The sequence below is a fragment of the Pleurodeles waltl genome, chromosome 6, assembly GCF_031143425.1.
Source record: "Pleurodeles waltl isolate 20211129_DDA chromosome 6, aPleWal1.hap1.20221129, whole genome shotgun sequence".
NCBI lineage: Eukaryota > Metazoa > Chordata > Amphibia > Caudata > Salamandridae > Pleurodeles > Pleurodeles waltl.
Window position 1 is genome coordinate 147,449,271 of NC_090445.1, and position 17,428 is coordinate 147,466,698.

At 44.0% G+C, this 17,428-nt stretch overlaps 1 protein-coding gene across 1 annotated transcript; it reads right to left on the minus strand.

Annotated features, from left to right (window-relative positions):
* Positions 1–833: 833 nt before the first annotated feature.
* Positions 834–17,083, minus strand: LOC138299414 (keratin, type I cytoskeletal 19-like). Its single transcript, XM_069237649.1, has 8 exons — positions 16,546–17,083; positions 13,928–14,010; positions 10,442–10,598; positions 9,538–9,699; positions 9,280–9,405; positions 7,012–7,232; positions 4,665–4,690; positions 834–1,429 (listed from the first exon to the last, which is right to left on the minus strand). Exons 1-8 carry the CDS (start codon positions 17,011–17,013, stop codon positions 1,332–1,334), a joined length of 1,341 nt encoding a protein of 446 aa, XP_069093750.1. The 5' UTR covers positions 17,014–17,083; the 3' UTR covers positions 834–1,331.
* Between the last annotated feature and the right edge of the window lie 345 nt (positions 17,084–17,428).

The following is a 17,428-nucleotide window of genomic DNA, read 5'->3' on the forward strand; positions in this document are numbered from 1 at the left end:
TACTATGAATGAACACCCAGAAGGGTAAGATGAGCAACAGTCCAGTGATGCCGAGGGCGGCCAAGGTCGACAGCAGTGGGGTGTGATCATCAGTACACAATGGTGTAGTATCATGGAGAATAAGGATAGATGAGAGGCAGCTGTGGTGCACAGAGTTGATGAAGTTAATAGTAAGAGTGAGGGCAGCTCTGTGGAGTGAGGAGTACAGGACCCATTAGGCAGGATTAATTTACTTTGTATGTGTAGAGAAAGAGGCAGATTTTTAGCAGTGTAGGACTGCCGCATCATTAAAACATTTTAGTAAGGGGTTTGGTTTGAGGCACAGGATGACAAGGGATTGATGGTTTGGAAATTGAAAGTGTCAGGTGGGTCACGTTACACAATGGAAGGCAGAGGCCTGCATCATGTGGGTTAAGAGACCAGGAGTTGTGAAAGAGGAAGCTGTGCCAGGAGGAGCATAGCAAGGGTGGCTTTGCAGGCCTCAAATGCCTGATAGTCAGTGATTTCCACCACCTGCGACCAAGTGAGAATCTTTTCCAGTTTTCAGAAAGCGTGTTTGGGGGTGATCCAGGGTTTGGGGGTAAGTGGAAGATGGAGGGAAGGCATTAAGATTGACGTGAGGACCAGTCGCCTTTTACAGAATGTACATTAAATGGTCAATGATTGAAGTTGAACATAAAAGCAAGTCCTCCCTCCATATTTTTATAAAGTTCAGTGCATTTTACAGACCAGGTTCCAGCAGATACAATACACTGTGTGAGAACAACCAGGAGACGATTAACACATCCATGCATGAGACACTTGCTGAAAGAAATTGACACAATACACTGGTGTGCAACAGTCAGTTGTGAACGTTTATTAAACCGGCAGAAGATGCTGTGTAGGTCCAGTTTACATGTATGTAGTAATCTGGATTGTGCATGACAGAGACAGATGGAACGGTGGAGACCTATGGAAGATAGTTAGCTGCTGCCTAGTGATGGGGCCAGCCCGACGTTCAGAAGCAGAAGGTGAACGTCAGTGTTTAACCCATGTCAGCTCTTCTATTCTCTTTACATCAATGGACAAGAAGCTGAAGTTGAATTGAGTGCAGAGCGGGATTATGCTGTGGTTCAGTGCCCCATCTCTAAACAGACAAGAAAGAAGAAAATAGAAGCAACTCTAAGGAAGGACCCACTTTAGAGGATCTTGGGTGACAGATCTTTTCCGAGGTGTAGCTGGTCTATCCGTAGGGTTTGGTAAGGCTCTGCGATGGACAACTGATGGTCTTTCTCCAGTGATGTGCCAAGGGTTTTCCAGCCTGGGTCCTTCAAGGTCTCGTCATGTCTCCTTCAGAAGGCAGATTTGTGGACTTTCTCGTGAGAAGATACAACCTTCCCATCCACGGTCTCTTCAAAGATTGTGCGGACTTGTCGGGTGGTTTGAGACACTATTGCGAAAAGAAGGCAACATGAACTGTTGTTGTAGTATCAGAAGCCCAAACATATAGTACATATTAAATATGTCTGAAACTTTTATAGTGTTTATGTTGGCATTTCGATCTGCATTAATCCTAGTGTGTTATTATTTCGGATATATCCATATTTTCTTTTGATCATGAAAGAATGTGCACAATCGAACCTCTACAGCTATTAAGTTTCATCAGAAAATACTATTCATTTATTTTTAACACCCTATGCTGCTAATAATACCCACTTGCTGTTCGATTTCAAGTCATGATGGACAATTTGGAGAGACACTCAAAAGGAGATCCGATTTCCCAATGCTTTCGATTTTATTAATGTAAACACATGAGAAAACAAGCAAACATGCTGTTTTCTGTCTGTGTTAATATACAGAAATCAATAAAAATGGAAAGTGTGAATGTTATTAATAATATATGCAGTGTAATGGACATTAATATTGTAGAAATGCTTAAAGGAAATATGTAGAATGTTCTATGAAAGAAGTATGCAAAAATGATTGCCTTGACTATTTAGTGCAATGGTCATGTTAGACGCTGCATTAAGATGCTGCATTAAAAGGATTATCCGCAAGCCTTATGACAGCAACGAATGAGCATTCTGCCCAGGGACAGCAGTGGATCCCAGTGTCTCACCATGTTCTCTTAGTTATAAAATGTGCACGTGCAGCAGATAATATTGAAAAGGAAGAGACCAACACATTTTTGTATAACACAGACTCAGGGCCCGATTACGACATTGGCGGTCCGAGGACCCGCCAACCTACCACCGTCCGCGCCAGGATCGGTGATCCCGACGGGCTGACAGCACGGCCAGGTCGTAATCAGCCAGGGGGGCGCATAGCCCAGCCCCGTCCTGCTAATTACAAACTTGTCCTCCGCCAGCCTTTTCATGGCGGTAACACAGCCATGAAAAGGCTGGTGGAGAACAGGTGCAGGGGGCTACAGGGGGGTTCCCGCGCTGCCCAAGCCTGTCTAGCGACAAAATATTGGAGTTAAAGTAATTTTTTGCCTGCGGAAAACTACCTTGCGTCAATGAGATGCAAGGTAGGCATTCCCAGTCAAAAAATGACTCTAAGGCCCATGCACCTTATTTATCCTCCCGTGCAAAAATGGTGCACGGGAGGGAAGCGGGCCTAAATAATGGCGCTAAGGTTGCTTAGCACCATTATTTAACGCCTGGGTCAGGGCAGGCGTTAGGGGACCTGTGGGGCTATTTACATGGTGGAACACCATGGAATAAGTCCACAGGTTTCCCTCCCCAGACCTCAAGGACATCCCCACCCACACCAGAGGGACAGCGGAGGATGGGGGACCCCATCCCAGGTAAGTATAGGTAAGTAGAGGTAGATATTTTTTGCTATTTTTTAAAGTGCCATTGGGGGCCCTGAAATGGACAGGAAAAGACAGGAGTCATGTGGTATGGTAGGTTTAGCATCAAGAAATGACGCTCGGCTGGTTAGAGTCATCTTTTTTTACTCTAACCCGTCTAACGTCATTTTTTGGTGCAAAACCCCCCTTCTCCCATACCGCCACCCCCACCCAGCTAAAGTCATTCTATATTATGTTAGCCCACCCTTTGCGCCAGATTGCACTATTCCATAAATAAGACACCAGGGCGGCGTCTTGGAATGACGCTAGCCGGCAGTATACTTTTTGATGCTAAACTGCTTTAGGGCAGTTTAGCGTCAAAAAGTATCAATCAGAGCCTATATATTTAAGACAGAAAGATATAATTTCCATTTTAGGCCCCCAGAAATCCAAGAATGGAGATCTAAATAGTGGACACATCAGGGGCCCAAAATGTACAAACAACAGCCAAACAATATAAAAACATGCAGTGGTTCCTGAAAACTCCTATTAAAAAAAAAAAAATTGAGTTTACGGTAGGGTTACCAACTTGCATTCCAGGCAGTGCTTAATTTGTAACAAAATAAGTGCCAGGGCTCTCGTCAATTGGCCACCACAGCTTTCACCACCCATTGCCCCTGCCAGCACTTCCAGTGACAGCACCAATACAACTACTAACCACCACACTCCTACAAGTGTGACAGTTCAGACCATCCAGGCCCCCAAAGCATTAAGAATGGCTTGGCAGTAATGTTAGTCATTTGCAATATGTACTGAATTAATGACAACTGTTGTGCTCGCCTCTAAATTAGACAAACTGCACCACTATGTGACGGACTGTCATAAGTACTGGTGTTAACAATTAAATGCCGGGAACAGAAAACCACCAGCTCAAATTAAGCACTAATTCTCAGAACCATAGTTTTTGTTCCCACCATTGAACCAGGTTTACTAAATGTGAAAGGAAAACACGCACTAGAAGATGGGATTACCAGTGCCCCGGAGTCAGCTGGTAAGGTAGGATCTCTGTCCATGTTTAGCAAAAGCATATTCATCCGAGCTCGTCCATGTAACTCAATCCAAGATATAAAAAAATCTAAAATTCTCCCATGTCAGGAGTCATCAGCTCATTCAGTCCTATTTCTACTTTGCAGTCTGCTACTTGTAGTCCTGCATTTACCACAGAAAAAAGTACTCAGGAACGTAGCTTGGTCACTATGTTTGTGGGGAGGTGAGCTTCAGATTTTCTGACAATCAGTCTGGCATAGAATGTTAAAATACAGTGCAGACAATCAAATGTTTGGTAAAATAACTAACATTTATGAAGACTTTCAAAACAGAGAGAGTGTGTGTGCGTTTTTTTATGTGTATATGGAGAAATGCCTTGTGAAATCCGACAGACACCTCATCATACCTAACCGAAAGCACCTGCACCCCACCGTTTATCAGAAACTACATTTGTTGGAGGGTGTAACACACTAAACATCCTCCCTCTTGAATATTTGCTCCTGAAAATACTTCAACTGCTAGAATTCAATGGGAAACTCCGTGAAGTACTGACTACAAAATATTCCTTTATCAGTGACCTAAACACTAACTTGAAAAACTCACAAGGAGATCCAAATTCTCCGCATAAAAGGGCAAGGAAGCCTTTGTAAAAGAGGAAGTATTCTATTCCCTGTGGTTAACAGGTTAGAGGTTTTCAAAACCCTTTGTCTTTTGTCCTTTGGTCTGTGTGCCAAGATCGGGAAGGGAATGTTCCCTCAACAGATAATGTTAGATCCAGGTTACATAATAATAATTATTAGGGGAAAAAACTAGTATCAACTTAAGTGTGGTGAGAATTCCTTACCATCTTTGGAAGTCTTGGACGACAGCCTAGAAGGAGAGAGAATTTGTGAAACATTAGAAATGAGACTGTGTGGGCACAGGTTATAATAGATTAATTGTAGTAAGAGCAGACATTGGGACAGTATCACAGACAGCAGTAATTAAAAGTCGTGGTTTTCCAACAGGGGTCCAACATTCTTTTGACAACAAGACCAAAGACGATTTCCATGTACGTAGTCCACACAACTTGGAGAGGATTACGGATGGAGGCCACAGCGTATCTGTGATGGCCACTAAGAAATGGAACAACTTTCCACTCCTTGTTTGAATAACTGACGGCCATCAGTTCTCTAAAGTGGTATTAAAATTACACTTATTGCCTGCTCAGCCTCAATTTCTGAATCCCACCACTGCTTGTGATGGGTTGCAGCAATTAGGTGTGGGCTAGAATTTTGGGAAAGGGGCTTCGAAGCTGTAGCATGATGTTGGATCTGAACACCGGTGGTGGGTGACTGCACTCTTCGGACGGTCCTCTGCTTAACCCTATTGCTCATTATATGTACATGGAGAGAGACTCCCTGCAAACCATCACCTCATGTTTCTCAAAGACCCCTTCATTTTGTTTTTCAGAACTAGCTCAAAGTGGATCGAGAATTTATGGATACTCAAACAAGTACATCTATTTAGTTAAGAAATAAAAAAAATGTAATGAATCATTATGCTCTATTCAGGACATTAGGGAAAATGGCACATTCCAGTATTTATATTGCCGATCTTTAGAGTGAATACTGTAAATTTAATTGCTAAGGTGACCAACTCATTCAATTGATCCCAGAAGGTTAGACGTCTAAATTTGCCGTGTGCATATTTGAGCTTGTGACCAACAGGCAATACATTCATTTCTGCAGCAGGTTCTCCATTTGCCTACTGAACCTGATATATCTGTCATGTTACAAACTTAAATGGAGCCAAAAGATGATTTAAAATTAAAATTAGGTCAAGACTTGAAATCCCAGAAGTCTTCCTACTTGCCTACCAGGGTGCCACTGAATCCTATATTTTTACCTTCATTTTCCTCAGTTATTGCAAAAATATGCCAGTGTTCAGGCCAAAATCTCGCTCACTTGTCTACCCCAGTATTTTAAATTTGAAATGGTGCATTATTGAGTGTGGTTCATGAAGCAAAAGCAGTGATGCAGTCTCGGATGAATACATTATGAAAATGAGATCACTTTATCCTAACGTCCCTGTATGGCCAAGACACAAATTCAGATTTGTCTAGACTCTAGACAAAAGATTCAGCCAGACATTAAACAGGAATTTAGGCATGATATCCATTTCCTGGCTTGTCTCATATTTACACGATGAAAGACATCTCTATCCGCAAGAATTAGCTTATCACTCACTGCTTTTGTGTTTCCTTGGCAGAAAGGCTTCATTGTAATTGTGGTTGTTTTTGGATCATTGCCATACATGCATATTTCTCTACGGCATAACTAACATGTTTCCTGGTATTACTGTCAGTGACAGTTTGCACGTCTATGTGGGTGTTTCCAACGATGGGATGGCCAAACCCAGCCCAGTGTTCTCCTTTCCCCTCCAGGGACCAATAATGACCCGAGCATTAGTTGGGAGTCTCATGGGACAGGCACTAGGAGTTGTGGCCATAGGTGAGGCGGGTTGGTTTTCTGTGCTGAAGCAGCCTCTTGAAGTATTACACTGGAAACTTCTCTTTTGGGTGGAACTGGTAGGAGTACAGAACACCGCTGGATACAGAAACCTTTAGTTTGGATTTCTGTTTTCCCCTAATGTTTGCGCCTGGGAGCATCTAAAAGCCCAGCAGAGCTCTTGCAGGGATGGTCACACATTAGGGTTCATGTGATTGACCCTGCCCCAGCCATCTTAACCTTTAAGAAGCAATGGTAAGCCAGGATGTCTCTCGCTTTAACAGTGTCTGGGTCAAGCTTGAAGTTGTGGTTGGAGATGGAAGGTTCTGATTCTGTTCCAAGCCATCCCTTATTCTGCCTAGGCTACATGGACGACTGCTCGATCACTTACTCAGAAAACTGGATAGTGTTAAAGGTAAATAATAGTTAGTCTGATGCATACATTGAGAAAATGCCATTGTTTTACATACATTTAGCTAAAAAAAAGTGACGAGGAAAATTAGGCTCAGTTGATGGAGATTGTATAAGAGACCACTCACTGGGAGGTTGAAAGTTTCTCCTATGTTCCCCCATCCCCAGAGTTGCAAAATGTACTCCTATATAATAAACATATGCACCCAAAATAATAATTTTGCATTCATCTTTGAGGCACTCTCCTCATGCAGCAATGCGGAAATTAACTGCAGTGGGCGTTTCACTCACTGGGCATCCTCTCCCTCAAGCAGGCGGCGGTAGGTGGCAATCTCCATTTCCAGGCGCGTCTTCACATCCATGAGAATCTTGTACTCGTGGCTCTGCCTTTCCATGTCGTTTCTGAGTTCTGCCAGCTGCGCTTCAACGCTGGAAACCATGGCCTGGATCTGGTTGAGTTGCATGCAGTACCTGCCCTCGGTCTCTGCCAGGGTGCCTTCCAGGGCCGATTTCTGGAAGGAAGGAAAGATACAAACACGGAGTTTATATTATGGAGATACCTTTACACCCTTGCATATATCTAAGTTGAGATTCCACCACATTTGTAAAGTCCACAATTATCTGGTTAAAATCAAGTGCCAGGTTACACAGCCAACACGTTTTGCTCATTGGCTAAAAGTAAAAAAGGTAAGCTTTTTCAAAGCTGCAATCATTTAAAAAATAGAAACAAAAAAAACAAACGAACTCTAAGAAAAACAACATTATTTTAACTTGCTAAATAAGAAACCGTCACCATTTTGCACGAAAACTGTGTATGTGCAATAATAGGACGTGCTGCTGTCATTCAAATGCGGCCATTTTGTGCTCCGTCATCAGCAGGACACTCAACGGCTGCACTCCTGAACCATTATGTTGGTGTCATATCATAGCTTTGTGTTGAGGCTGAGATAGGAGGTTGGAAAGAAACCTCTAGGCCATTTGAGATTAAACTAGGGACAAATATGTTTAGCTTCCTGAGAAATTAAAACTGTCGCCGAAAAACAGCAGATATCTGTGAACAACAGAGCAAAAGCTTGTTCAGGTCCATTTAGAAGATTTTGCAGGGAGCAGACAACAAAAAACTGAAAACATCACCCACATTCTTTGCTGGGAGTGAGACACAATGAAACCTACTTAGAAGAAAACCTTTTATTGAGAATTGTGATATCCTTAGCCCCTACTTGGATTTATGAAACCTCTGACTTTCCTTCATGAGGTGTGCATTAATTTCATTTTCTTTACTCAATTCCTATAATCCTAAAATAGCATTGAAAGTAATAGCTGACAGTGGACCTAAGGTCTACTCTCTGATCTTCTTATTCCTCTCCATCCACATTTTCTTTGTCGTGATCCTAGACTACAATGCACTTTTATCTACCCTGTGCCTGCCCAAGACCTTTCCGTCACCAAGTTACAATTAGATTTTCATGCACCATGTGATATTGGTAGACCTCATTTTTTACCTGTTGATTACCTTCATTTTTCCTTGTCATATTTTGTGCTGTGGACACTCACTTTGCAAACAGAATGTTGCTGACTGCGCTTGGACACTTCTCTGCCCCCACCTGGGAGGATCTATCCTCCAATATGAAGCAGATACTCCCCACCTTGTTCATCTTTCCACTTTCCTTTTGTAATCTGTGATCCTCACAAATAGGGTTACGGTCTTCAGTGATACTGTTATAAATCATATGATGATCCATAGATGGGAAAGTGGAAATAAGAGACCTTATCTCTGTTCCCCTCCTTCCTCCAGAAAAAAAGGCATTCCTTCACTGGAATGTCCATTTTTCAAACCCAATTACAACTGGCCAAGAGTAAATTTGAAGATTGATTGAGTTAGATTGTCTAAGGTTTGACAGTAATGTCAGGGTCAAGGCACGGAAGGGATAATGTTTTGTACTGTGAATCGCAGCACATCTGTTCTACTGAACCTAACTGTATCCAGCTAATCATTTCCAGACTGCAAATGTTGTGCTTCAAATACTTTTCACCTATTATTGATGGGGCCTTCCAAAAGATGCAGTCTGGAATATTGAAATGCAAGAATATTGTAGAAAAATATTGAGGAACAAAATATTGAAGAAGTATGTCTACAAAGGTAAGTATTCATTTACTATTCTTAACCCCACATCTATTAACCTTGATGATAAATATATCTTCGAGGTACATGTATGTGGAGTTCAATATGGTGATAAATATCTCACCACTTATAAATTCAATACCTGCACAATGAGACATTTGTAAAGAGGCTGCAATAAACCTGACAACTTTTAATCAGGCCTGGGTCAATGTCAATCAGCATTGAAACCCACAAACTTTCACAGACCACCCTGCTTCTCCAGATCCACCACAGGGAGGTTTTCAGCAATGGACCAATTTTTAAGATCATACAGAAACACCCACTCTCATGCTCTTCAAACCCCTTCAGCCCCCAAAAGGCTAATGGGGGAAAGAAGGCTATATACACAAATGCATAACACAAATTAATTTAATACATCATGACAATGGGAGTGGTACCATGCTTAGCTGGGTCTGCAGCTCAATCTCCAATCCCTGCAAGGTGCGCCTTAAGTCTGTGATCTCGCTCTTGCTGGACTGTATCTGTTGACTGTGGGTGGAAACTTCACGATTAAGTTCTTCTGTCTGAAATGAGGGGAGAAACACACAATTACAGTACCTGCTCACACTAGGTAAGTTGCAAAAACAACCTGCAATGACTGGTAAAATCGTTGGACCAATTGTGATCATTAAGGTTCTTGTATGACTTTCTCTTACCTTACTAAAGAACCAAGCCTCAGCATCTCTACGGTTCTTTTCCGCCATTCCTTCATATTGCGCTCTCATTTCAGATAGGATCTTGCCCAGGTCTACAGCTGGTGCTGCATCCATTTCCACGCTGACCTGCCCACCAACTTGTCCACGCAGAGCATTCATCTCCTAAAGACAGAGAGACATCACCACATAATGGAAATTAAAATGCACTTGGATCATCAGTTTATTTTTTTATACCCCCTTCCTTACTAAAATCTATGACAGGAACATTTTGGGGTTTTGTGGTCAACAGCAGCTGCAAATTTGACAAGGAGACTTGGCTTCTCCAAGGATAGGTTATTCCTGCCTACCTACATAACTTATACAGGACATCCAGTACTAAAATGTTGAGTACTAGACCGGTTTGTTACACTAGCACATGGTCATTTGAGAATGTAATAAGAATCAGTGTATGAATATTTTAATTTAATGTAGGATGTAAATTGTATTGTACCCAGCTAATTGCACCACCTATAAATGTAATGCGTGCACAATGACATACATTTGCATGGATTATGAAGCATTTGTGTAGGGACTTGTAATCAGGCATTGGTCACAATCAATCTACATTCACACTGAGGATGTGTTCTTTGATACAGCAACTGGTGAGACTGCACTGTACTGAGAGGCAAGTGGGGGGATTAAGGGATTTTTCGTTCCAGTACTGACTGAAGGTAGAGACTCTCAGATGACTCATTCTGTGTTGACTTTTTTTACTCAATTTTAACCATAGAGTCTGATTTGTCTGGTAGGCCATTGGGACACTTCTCCAACAGATGAAGGCAATGAAAGTCATGAGTGATTGGGGCAGAATCAATCAGTTGTTAACATGCTTGCGTGCACAAATGTGCTCATAAGTGTTCCTTACCTCCTCATGGTTCTTCTTGAGATAGGCCAGCTCCTCCTTCAGGCTCTCAATTTGGATTTCCAGGTCTGACCTGGCTAGAGTCAGCTCATCCAGGACACGGCGAAGGCCATTGATGTCAGCCTCCACACTATTGCGAAGGCCTAGCTCATTCTCATACCTAGAAGAACAATCTCAGTTTAAGATGAGAAAGAAATATCCATTGGTACCCAGTACCCAAACAGGAGGCTACAATCTGCAGGGAAAATGCTGATGGCTGAGCCCTTCTGATTGGCTGAATCGTTACTATTTCTAAGCTAGTCTTGTTGTCTGGAAGGGGAGTAACCATTTGAGAGGGGAGTATGGTCCATGAAGAACAAGAAAAGGATGAGGATGGAGACTGGGGAAGAAAGGTTGGTAAGAATGGGAGATAAAAGGAAGAACACAGACTGTGGGCATCAATCAATGTGGTGAGAAGTTTCCATTGTACAGGTGCACTGTGGCAAAAGTGTAAGGAGTAGGCCTAGTATTTAGGTTTGAAGATGCTGAAAGTGGTTCTTCCACCCAGAGAACGATTGATTTACATGAAAATTTGCTGGTATATGACTTTGAAGAGTTGGTAGCAGATTCAATGACATGTCAAGTATTAGCTTGACATGAGGGTGACTCACACCTACAAGCCTTTCGAAGACAATTGACCTAACCAGACACAAAATCTCCTGATTTGTCTCTCTTCCACCAACATGTTTATGCAGGGATATGAGGCTACCTAGTTGTGCTTGATACAATACTGTGTGGTTGTATATTGCATCCCCTTGTACCTTTCATACTTGCATGGCTTTAGAAAGAATGGCATGAAGCCTGACCCATTCCCTTCCTTTACCTGCAGTGCAGCCCCTGAGGTAATAGAGTAGTTGATATTTGTCCACCAAATAGAGCCATAGTGTTTATTTCTACTTCCTAAAGAAAATGGCTGATATTGTTTGTTCCAAGTCAATTGTTATTAAGTGATGAAGTAATTTCAGGCTTGGAGGTGCGCCCAGCCTGGTCTCCTACAAGCTGCATTGTTCTTCATAAAGTGCGTAGCAGTCACAAGGGAGACATTGTTCTTGACATGCGTTATTATCCAAAAAAGCAGCAAATATTATCCAAAGATTGCCAACACACGACTACCTTGAAATTGAGGCTAAGGAAGGTTTGCCCTCTACGGACACTCCTTTGCCACTCTACCAATCCCCAATATATATAGTGCTGCTACTCATCGAACGTCTTATGGGCATTTGTGTACCCTTTATGGCAAAGCCAGTGTATCCACTGCCACCCTCCTCAAGATGTGCCATTGCTCCCAGTCAGTGTCCTATCAAGGGTACCAAGGGTCACAGTGAAAGTGAGGGAAATGCCCCCAACTGCTGGACAGGTGGTATAATGCACCGATACCTAGGGCTGAATGAGCCCTTCAGGCAACCAGACCCTGGTGCCACTGCACTTGCTGCACCACTGATACCTACTCCTTTGCCCCCTGTGGTGCATCCACTTTGCTTTTACTATCCCCTGAAGACAGTCCATGCTCATTCCCTCCCACCAACACATGGGCGTGACAAAGTCCCCCACAGTCCCTGCGGTGCAGTGAGGCCCCCCGAACTCCACAGGGGGCCCTCAGCACAATGCATTGTGCACGGGCAGCTGGCCTCTGACTGTTTCTAAAGGGGGACCACTAGGTGTTTTGCAGGGGAGAGCCGTAAGTTTTGTTATACCACTGCAACCACAGCTCCTAAAGGACAGAGCAGGCCTTGGGTTTGATCTCCCTGCGACCACAGCACAGCCATTCGAACCAAATAATTTTACCAGAGCACAGGGTGGGTCCAAGGTGTGAGAGCCTATGAAGGTCTCCTTCCTGGTAGGAGTGAGACTGTGCTTCCAGGTGAGAGTTCCTACAACGTCTTGGGTTCATGGAAGCAAGCCTGAGATGAAAACTGCGCCAATACGTGGTACTCCTTTGGAGTCTCAGAGGCCGCAGGATCTAGCCAGCTGTGAGAATGTGCTTCTAGCATGATGAAATCTTGGCATCTGGGAACTGTGTTGTGTTATTTTTGTTTTACCTAATAACATAAAGTATGGCATGCGCTGCAAATTACAGTCTGTACTTATCTTGTGATTACATAGAAAGGGAAATGTGGAATTTTTGCAGAAGGGTAGGTTGTTTTCACTCTGCCGGATGTTTAAAGGGAAAGAGCTCCAAATACAGATTGCTTTGAAAGTTATAATGTTACCTCCTGCTCGCCCTCATGAGTTTAGACGTGAAGATTAGGTGAGCTTCTCAGAATACAGGGAGGACCAGACTAAGAATGCACCGACCTTTTGCTAAAGAAAATACCCAGTTTGTTGTGACTAAGCTAAAGTATGAGTGTGATCCAAGGTGTGAGAACAAGTAAAATTTAGAAAGACATTGGAATATGCTAGGACAGAGACCCTGCTAAACATGATGTTGTGCTATCAATATTTGTCTGACCAAGAAAGCTGACCACAGAGACGTTCTAAGGCATGGGCAAAGTAAGCTCCGGCCCAGGGCCCCAGACTTTCAGGGAGGGGCTGATAGAATCAGCTCTGCTCATCAAAGAGTCTTGTCCTGATGACATTTAACAATTCTTAAATAGATGGTTTTAAATACCGTTTTCATGCAACATCCATAAATATTTTTTTTAGATAAAAACAGGACCTCACATACGAGAAGTGGGAGGGTGTCACTGCCACAGAGATTATTTGTAGCAATATTATTCAGCTGCTGCTGTGTTAAAATATTAAAAACACACGTCACTATCCCTCAATATTAGATGTAAATGCATTTAGAATGTGGACCAGTGTGCCTGTACACTGTCAGTGAGTGGCCAAAGATGGCACGAAAGGCTGAAGTTGAATCATAAATTCAAAGCTGTTCCCAACAGGGACACCCAAATACGTTTGGTCCAGGGACCCCAAAATCGTTAAGGTGCCCCAGGCTGACCAGGAACAAGACTCTATTCAGCATGTGACCTTCAATGGAAACACGTGGAAGGCTGCGTCTATGCTAATAGAGAGACCCTGCGATGTGTGGGTCTTAATGTCTGTGTGACCATGAAAGCTGACCAGGGTGAGATTGCTATACGAGATATGATGTTCAACTGAAACATGTGAAGTCTTCGACGTGTGCTGTAAAGGTGGACATTCTGGTATTCTTATGTGGAAGCTGGCTAGGGAGAGCCTCTACTTGAAGGCCCAGATACAAGGAGTCCTATTACATTTGTAGATTTGTAATCATAAAAGCTGCCCAGGAAAGAGAATGTGTTGTAGATGTGAAACTCAGCTCAACAACATCTGGCTAGGTGTAAGACCCCCACTGTAGCCTGTGGGACAAGGGGTGAGACACCCAGAGTTCTGATACAGTAGAATAGGAAATATACAGCATTAACCAAAAGTGAATCACAAAGTTTGTCCAATCCCAGTCATCTCACAGTCCCCACACCCCTCACTTACTTGTTCCTGAAGTCATCAGCTGCCAGCTTGGCATTGTCGATCTGCAGCAGAGTCTTGGCGTTGTCAGTAGTGGCAATGTGGATCTGAAAGTGAAAGGTTTAACAGTGAAATCAACTGGTGGTAATCTTGAGAAACCACTGGGAAGAAAGAGTACCCACGGGTTACCAGACATGCTACTGGCAGTCTGGCCAAGGAGTGGCTGTAGCCCAGTTTCAAAACTCATACTATACCCACTGGCACCAATGTGAACAACCCATTAGTTAGCATGGGTGACTGTAGGAGGACCATCAGCACAGCAGGACCAGACCAAACGTAGACCAAGCAATAGGGGCTCAATAGGTCATGCCAGTAAAGCATTATTTTACTTCATTATCCATTGGCTTGGTGATGGAGCAGTAGTGGGTTGATGGTCACGTATAGTAATACGGTGCTAAATGAGCAGTCCTGGGGGCTTTGTTGAAGTTGGCAGACTGGGTACTTATTCAGTTAGATGAATGTCCTTGTGGGAGGCCGAAAAATTGAGGCTAGGACTCATAGTCCAAAAAATGTCTAAGGCTTTTTGGGAAGAGGCAGGGAGAAAAACATGGAAAATACAAAACATGGAAGTAGAGTGAATGCACTGGGGACCAGTGGTGCTGGAGGATTTAAGTCAGGCTCGGAGAAGCCATGGCCACCAGACCAACCTGCTATTAAAGTGCTTGACAGTGCTGGTGGTCTCACGGCAAACCTAAATGGAGATGATGACTGCTTTGCCACCACTGCTGCATTTAGTGTTGAACGCTTCGCATTGCATCTCCATTGGAACGGATTTGTGACATCCTTGTTCTGACTGCATTGAGACTATGTGACCTCTGCTTGTAGCAAGCCATTAGGAGGTAGGCACATTTGTGGCCAACCGGGGCATTGCTATCATAAGTAAAGTAGGCTGAGAAGCACCATGGTCTGGGGTAGTGGTTCTTAAGCTGTGGCCCTCAGCCTACTGACCTATTGTTCTCATTTTAAACTACTTTTTGTGAATTGAGGCTCAATGGGTTCCTCACCTTTTGAGGGAAGGTAATGCTGAACGTGCACGTTCAGCTGTGATTGTATTTACATTGAAGATAAGGTTTACATGATAATTGCATATGATGTATGTCGCAGTTTTCTGGTCTTTTCATTAGCTATATATAGATTACTGGGAATTGTAATCATGGTTCATTTTACCTCAAACAATTGGACTAACATAGCCTCAAAACAATTATTTGCATAATTAAAAAACCCACAAGAGGTGCACAGGTGTCTGTCTATTGGCCGTCATCTTGTAACCTGGTGTCGACATTACACAGTGTGCCCTCAATTTTTATTCCATGTGCCTCGTAGACTTGAGCACGTGAGATGAGCATGCCTAGGCACTTGGCGCCAAAGATGTTCCCACTCTAGCTTCAGTCCCTGGCTGGTTGGTTAGCTCCCTCCTTCCTGGCAGAGAAATGTTGTTTGTTGATTATATAAAATCAGTGTTAATTAGCTTGTGATGGGAAACAGGAAGTACGGGAATGAATAACATAGACTTTGTTTACTCTAACTCGTTGTTTCTGGCACACGGTGGGGCAGACAAGATGAAAATAAACAGAAGGAGAACTGAAATAGGCGTGAGACGTCAGAACGTATACGTAAACAAGAGGGACACATTATTCTCCGTGTCAGATACGAATGAAGTTACACATTCAAAACGCCTCAAAATCTCAAATAGAATAATGCGACCGTCAGATAAACTCTGAAGGTACAGTCTTTCTCCTTGGGGTTTTTGCGATTGGAGAATACGTCGCTAACCACGTACCTTGGCGCCCACCTGATGATGTCATAAGGATCTGCAACGGCAGCTGCAACCTTCTACTTTGGGGGATGTTGCATTGCTCATGAACCCTTTGGGGAACAAGGCCTCGCATCAAGAATGACTGGGGTTGGCCAAGGCGTCATCAGTGATGGGTCCCCCTTTGTTTTTTGGTAAATGTTCAGGAAACACGATTGTATTTAATTCTAGCATCACTAGTGGTCCATTATGGTTCACAAACCAGTGAGAGTTTTAGTGACAACTACACCCCTAAAACACGGATGCTAGTAAAGGAATTGTCCGACATGGTACTGTCCGTTCAGAACTGCAAATCAGTCGACTTTTTCCGATACCCAGACACTGTGCAAACAATGCCACCTTGCAAAATAATAGCATTGATCATTGACGTACCACACATGCCACAAAATGAAATGTCTAAATGACGAAAGACTGGGCCAGTCCTGCTATTACCCAAAACTGTGTCATTCGCGTTATAAACAGATCTCTCTATTCACAGTACATCATCAAACTACTAAACTAGTTGAGTACATCAATCTCCTACATGTTACTGTTTAATATACATGATTGAATTGGTATGTTTTCCCTAATGCAAGCATTCAGACTATTTTAAGTGCTCTTAATTCGATCAGTCATAAGGATTGAAGGAAGGGGAAATGGAAGGATTGGGCCAGAATCACACAATTTGGTCAAGTGGTGAAGCCAGGAACAATTCTCCAGCTGAACAACTAAACCACATGGATGATCCCCAGGGAGACGTGACCTGTGCCATTGTTGGGGTGTGCCTTACCTTATTTCGCAGCTCTTCGATGGTCTTGTAGTAGTGGCTGTAGTCGCGGGAGGGTCCAGGGCCTTGCTTCTCGTACCACTCGCGGATCTGGTGTTCCAGCTTAGAGTTGGCCTGCTCCAGGGAGCGCACCTTGTCCAGGTAGGAGGCCAGGCGATCATTCAGGTTTTGCATGGTGGCCTTCTCGCCACCGGTCAGCAGACCATCTCCCACACCATGGCTAATGCCAAAGCTGGAGCCACCAAAGCCATAGCCGCCCCCTCCACCCATTCCACCTCCCACCCCAGAGGACACATACCTAGCTGTGGACACGGAGATGCCCCCACCCCCGCTCCCACCGTGGATGCTCGGGGGCCGGTAGCTACCCCCCGAGAGGACGGAGGACATCCTGCTGGATGAGCCACCCAGGCCCCCAAACCCCATCCCGGAGCCGGAAGTGGAGTAGCTCTGGCTGACGTTGTACGAGCTCATGGTGGCGAGAGAGTGCACAGAGTGGGCCGTCTAATCCTGGTTGTGTCGGATGGAGAATGCGGATCTTCGCCTCCCCTGGGTCTCCTTATACCCACAGCCTTGGGCGTTGGCTGCTCACCCGCTTAATTCGTCACCCTTGAAGTCGGTGCCAATTTTCAGGAACTTCGAGTCTTTTTTGCAAGTCTCGGATATTTTTTTTTCTGCTTATGAGTTTACGAGGGTGAAAAGGAATTGTCTCAACACGGTCCGCGGCCCCCACCCGCCTCACGCCCTGTGAGGAGTCCTTTGCTCACAGAGAGGGCGGGCTCACCTGCCGCTCCCCAACAAAGGCCTGGCTCTGATTCACGGGCTCAGCCTGGCACCTCGAGGCTACACTTTTGTCTCAACCCTTGTTCACCCGGGACAGGCCTTTTTG

What these genes read in the sequence shown, in the direction of transcription:
- LOC138299414 (XM_069237649.1), bottom strand. Translation starts at nt 17,013, where the DNA reads ATGAGCTCGTACAACGTCAGCCAGAGCTACTCCACTTCCGGCTCCGGG. An exon ending in GCTGATGACTTCAGGAACAA is followed by an intron (nt 10,599 to 13,927) that starts GTAAGTGAGGGG and finishes TTGTTCTTCTAG; the next exon opens with GTATGAGAATGAGCTAGGCC. An exon ending in TCAAGAAGAACCATGAGGAG is followed by an intron (nt 9,700 to 10,441) that starts GTAAGGAACACT and finishes CTCTGTCTTTAG; the next exon opens with GAGATGAATGCTCTGCGTGG.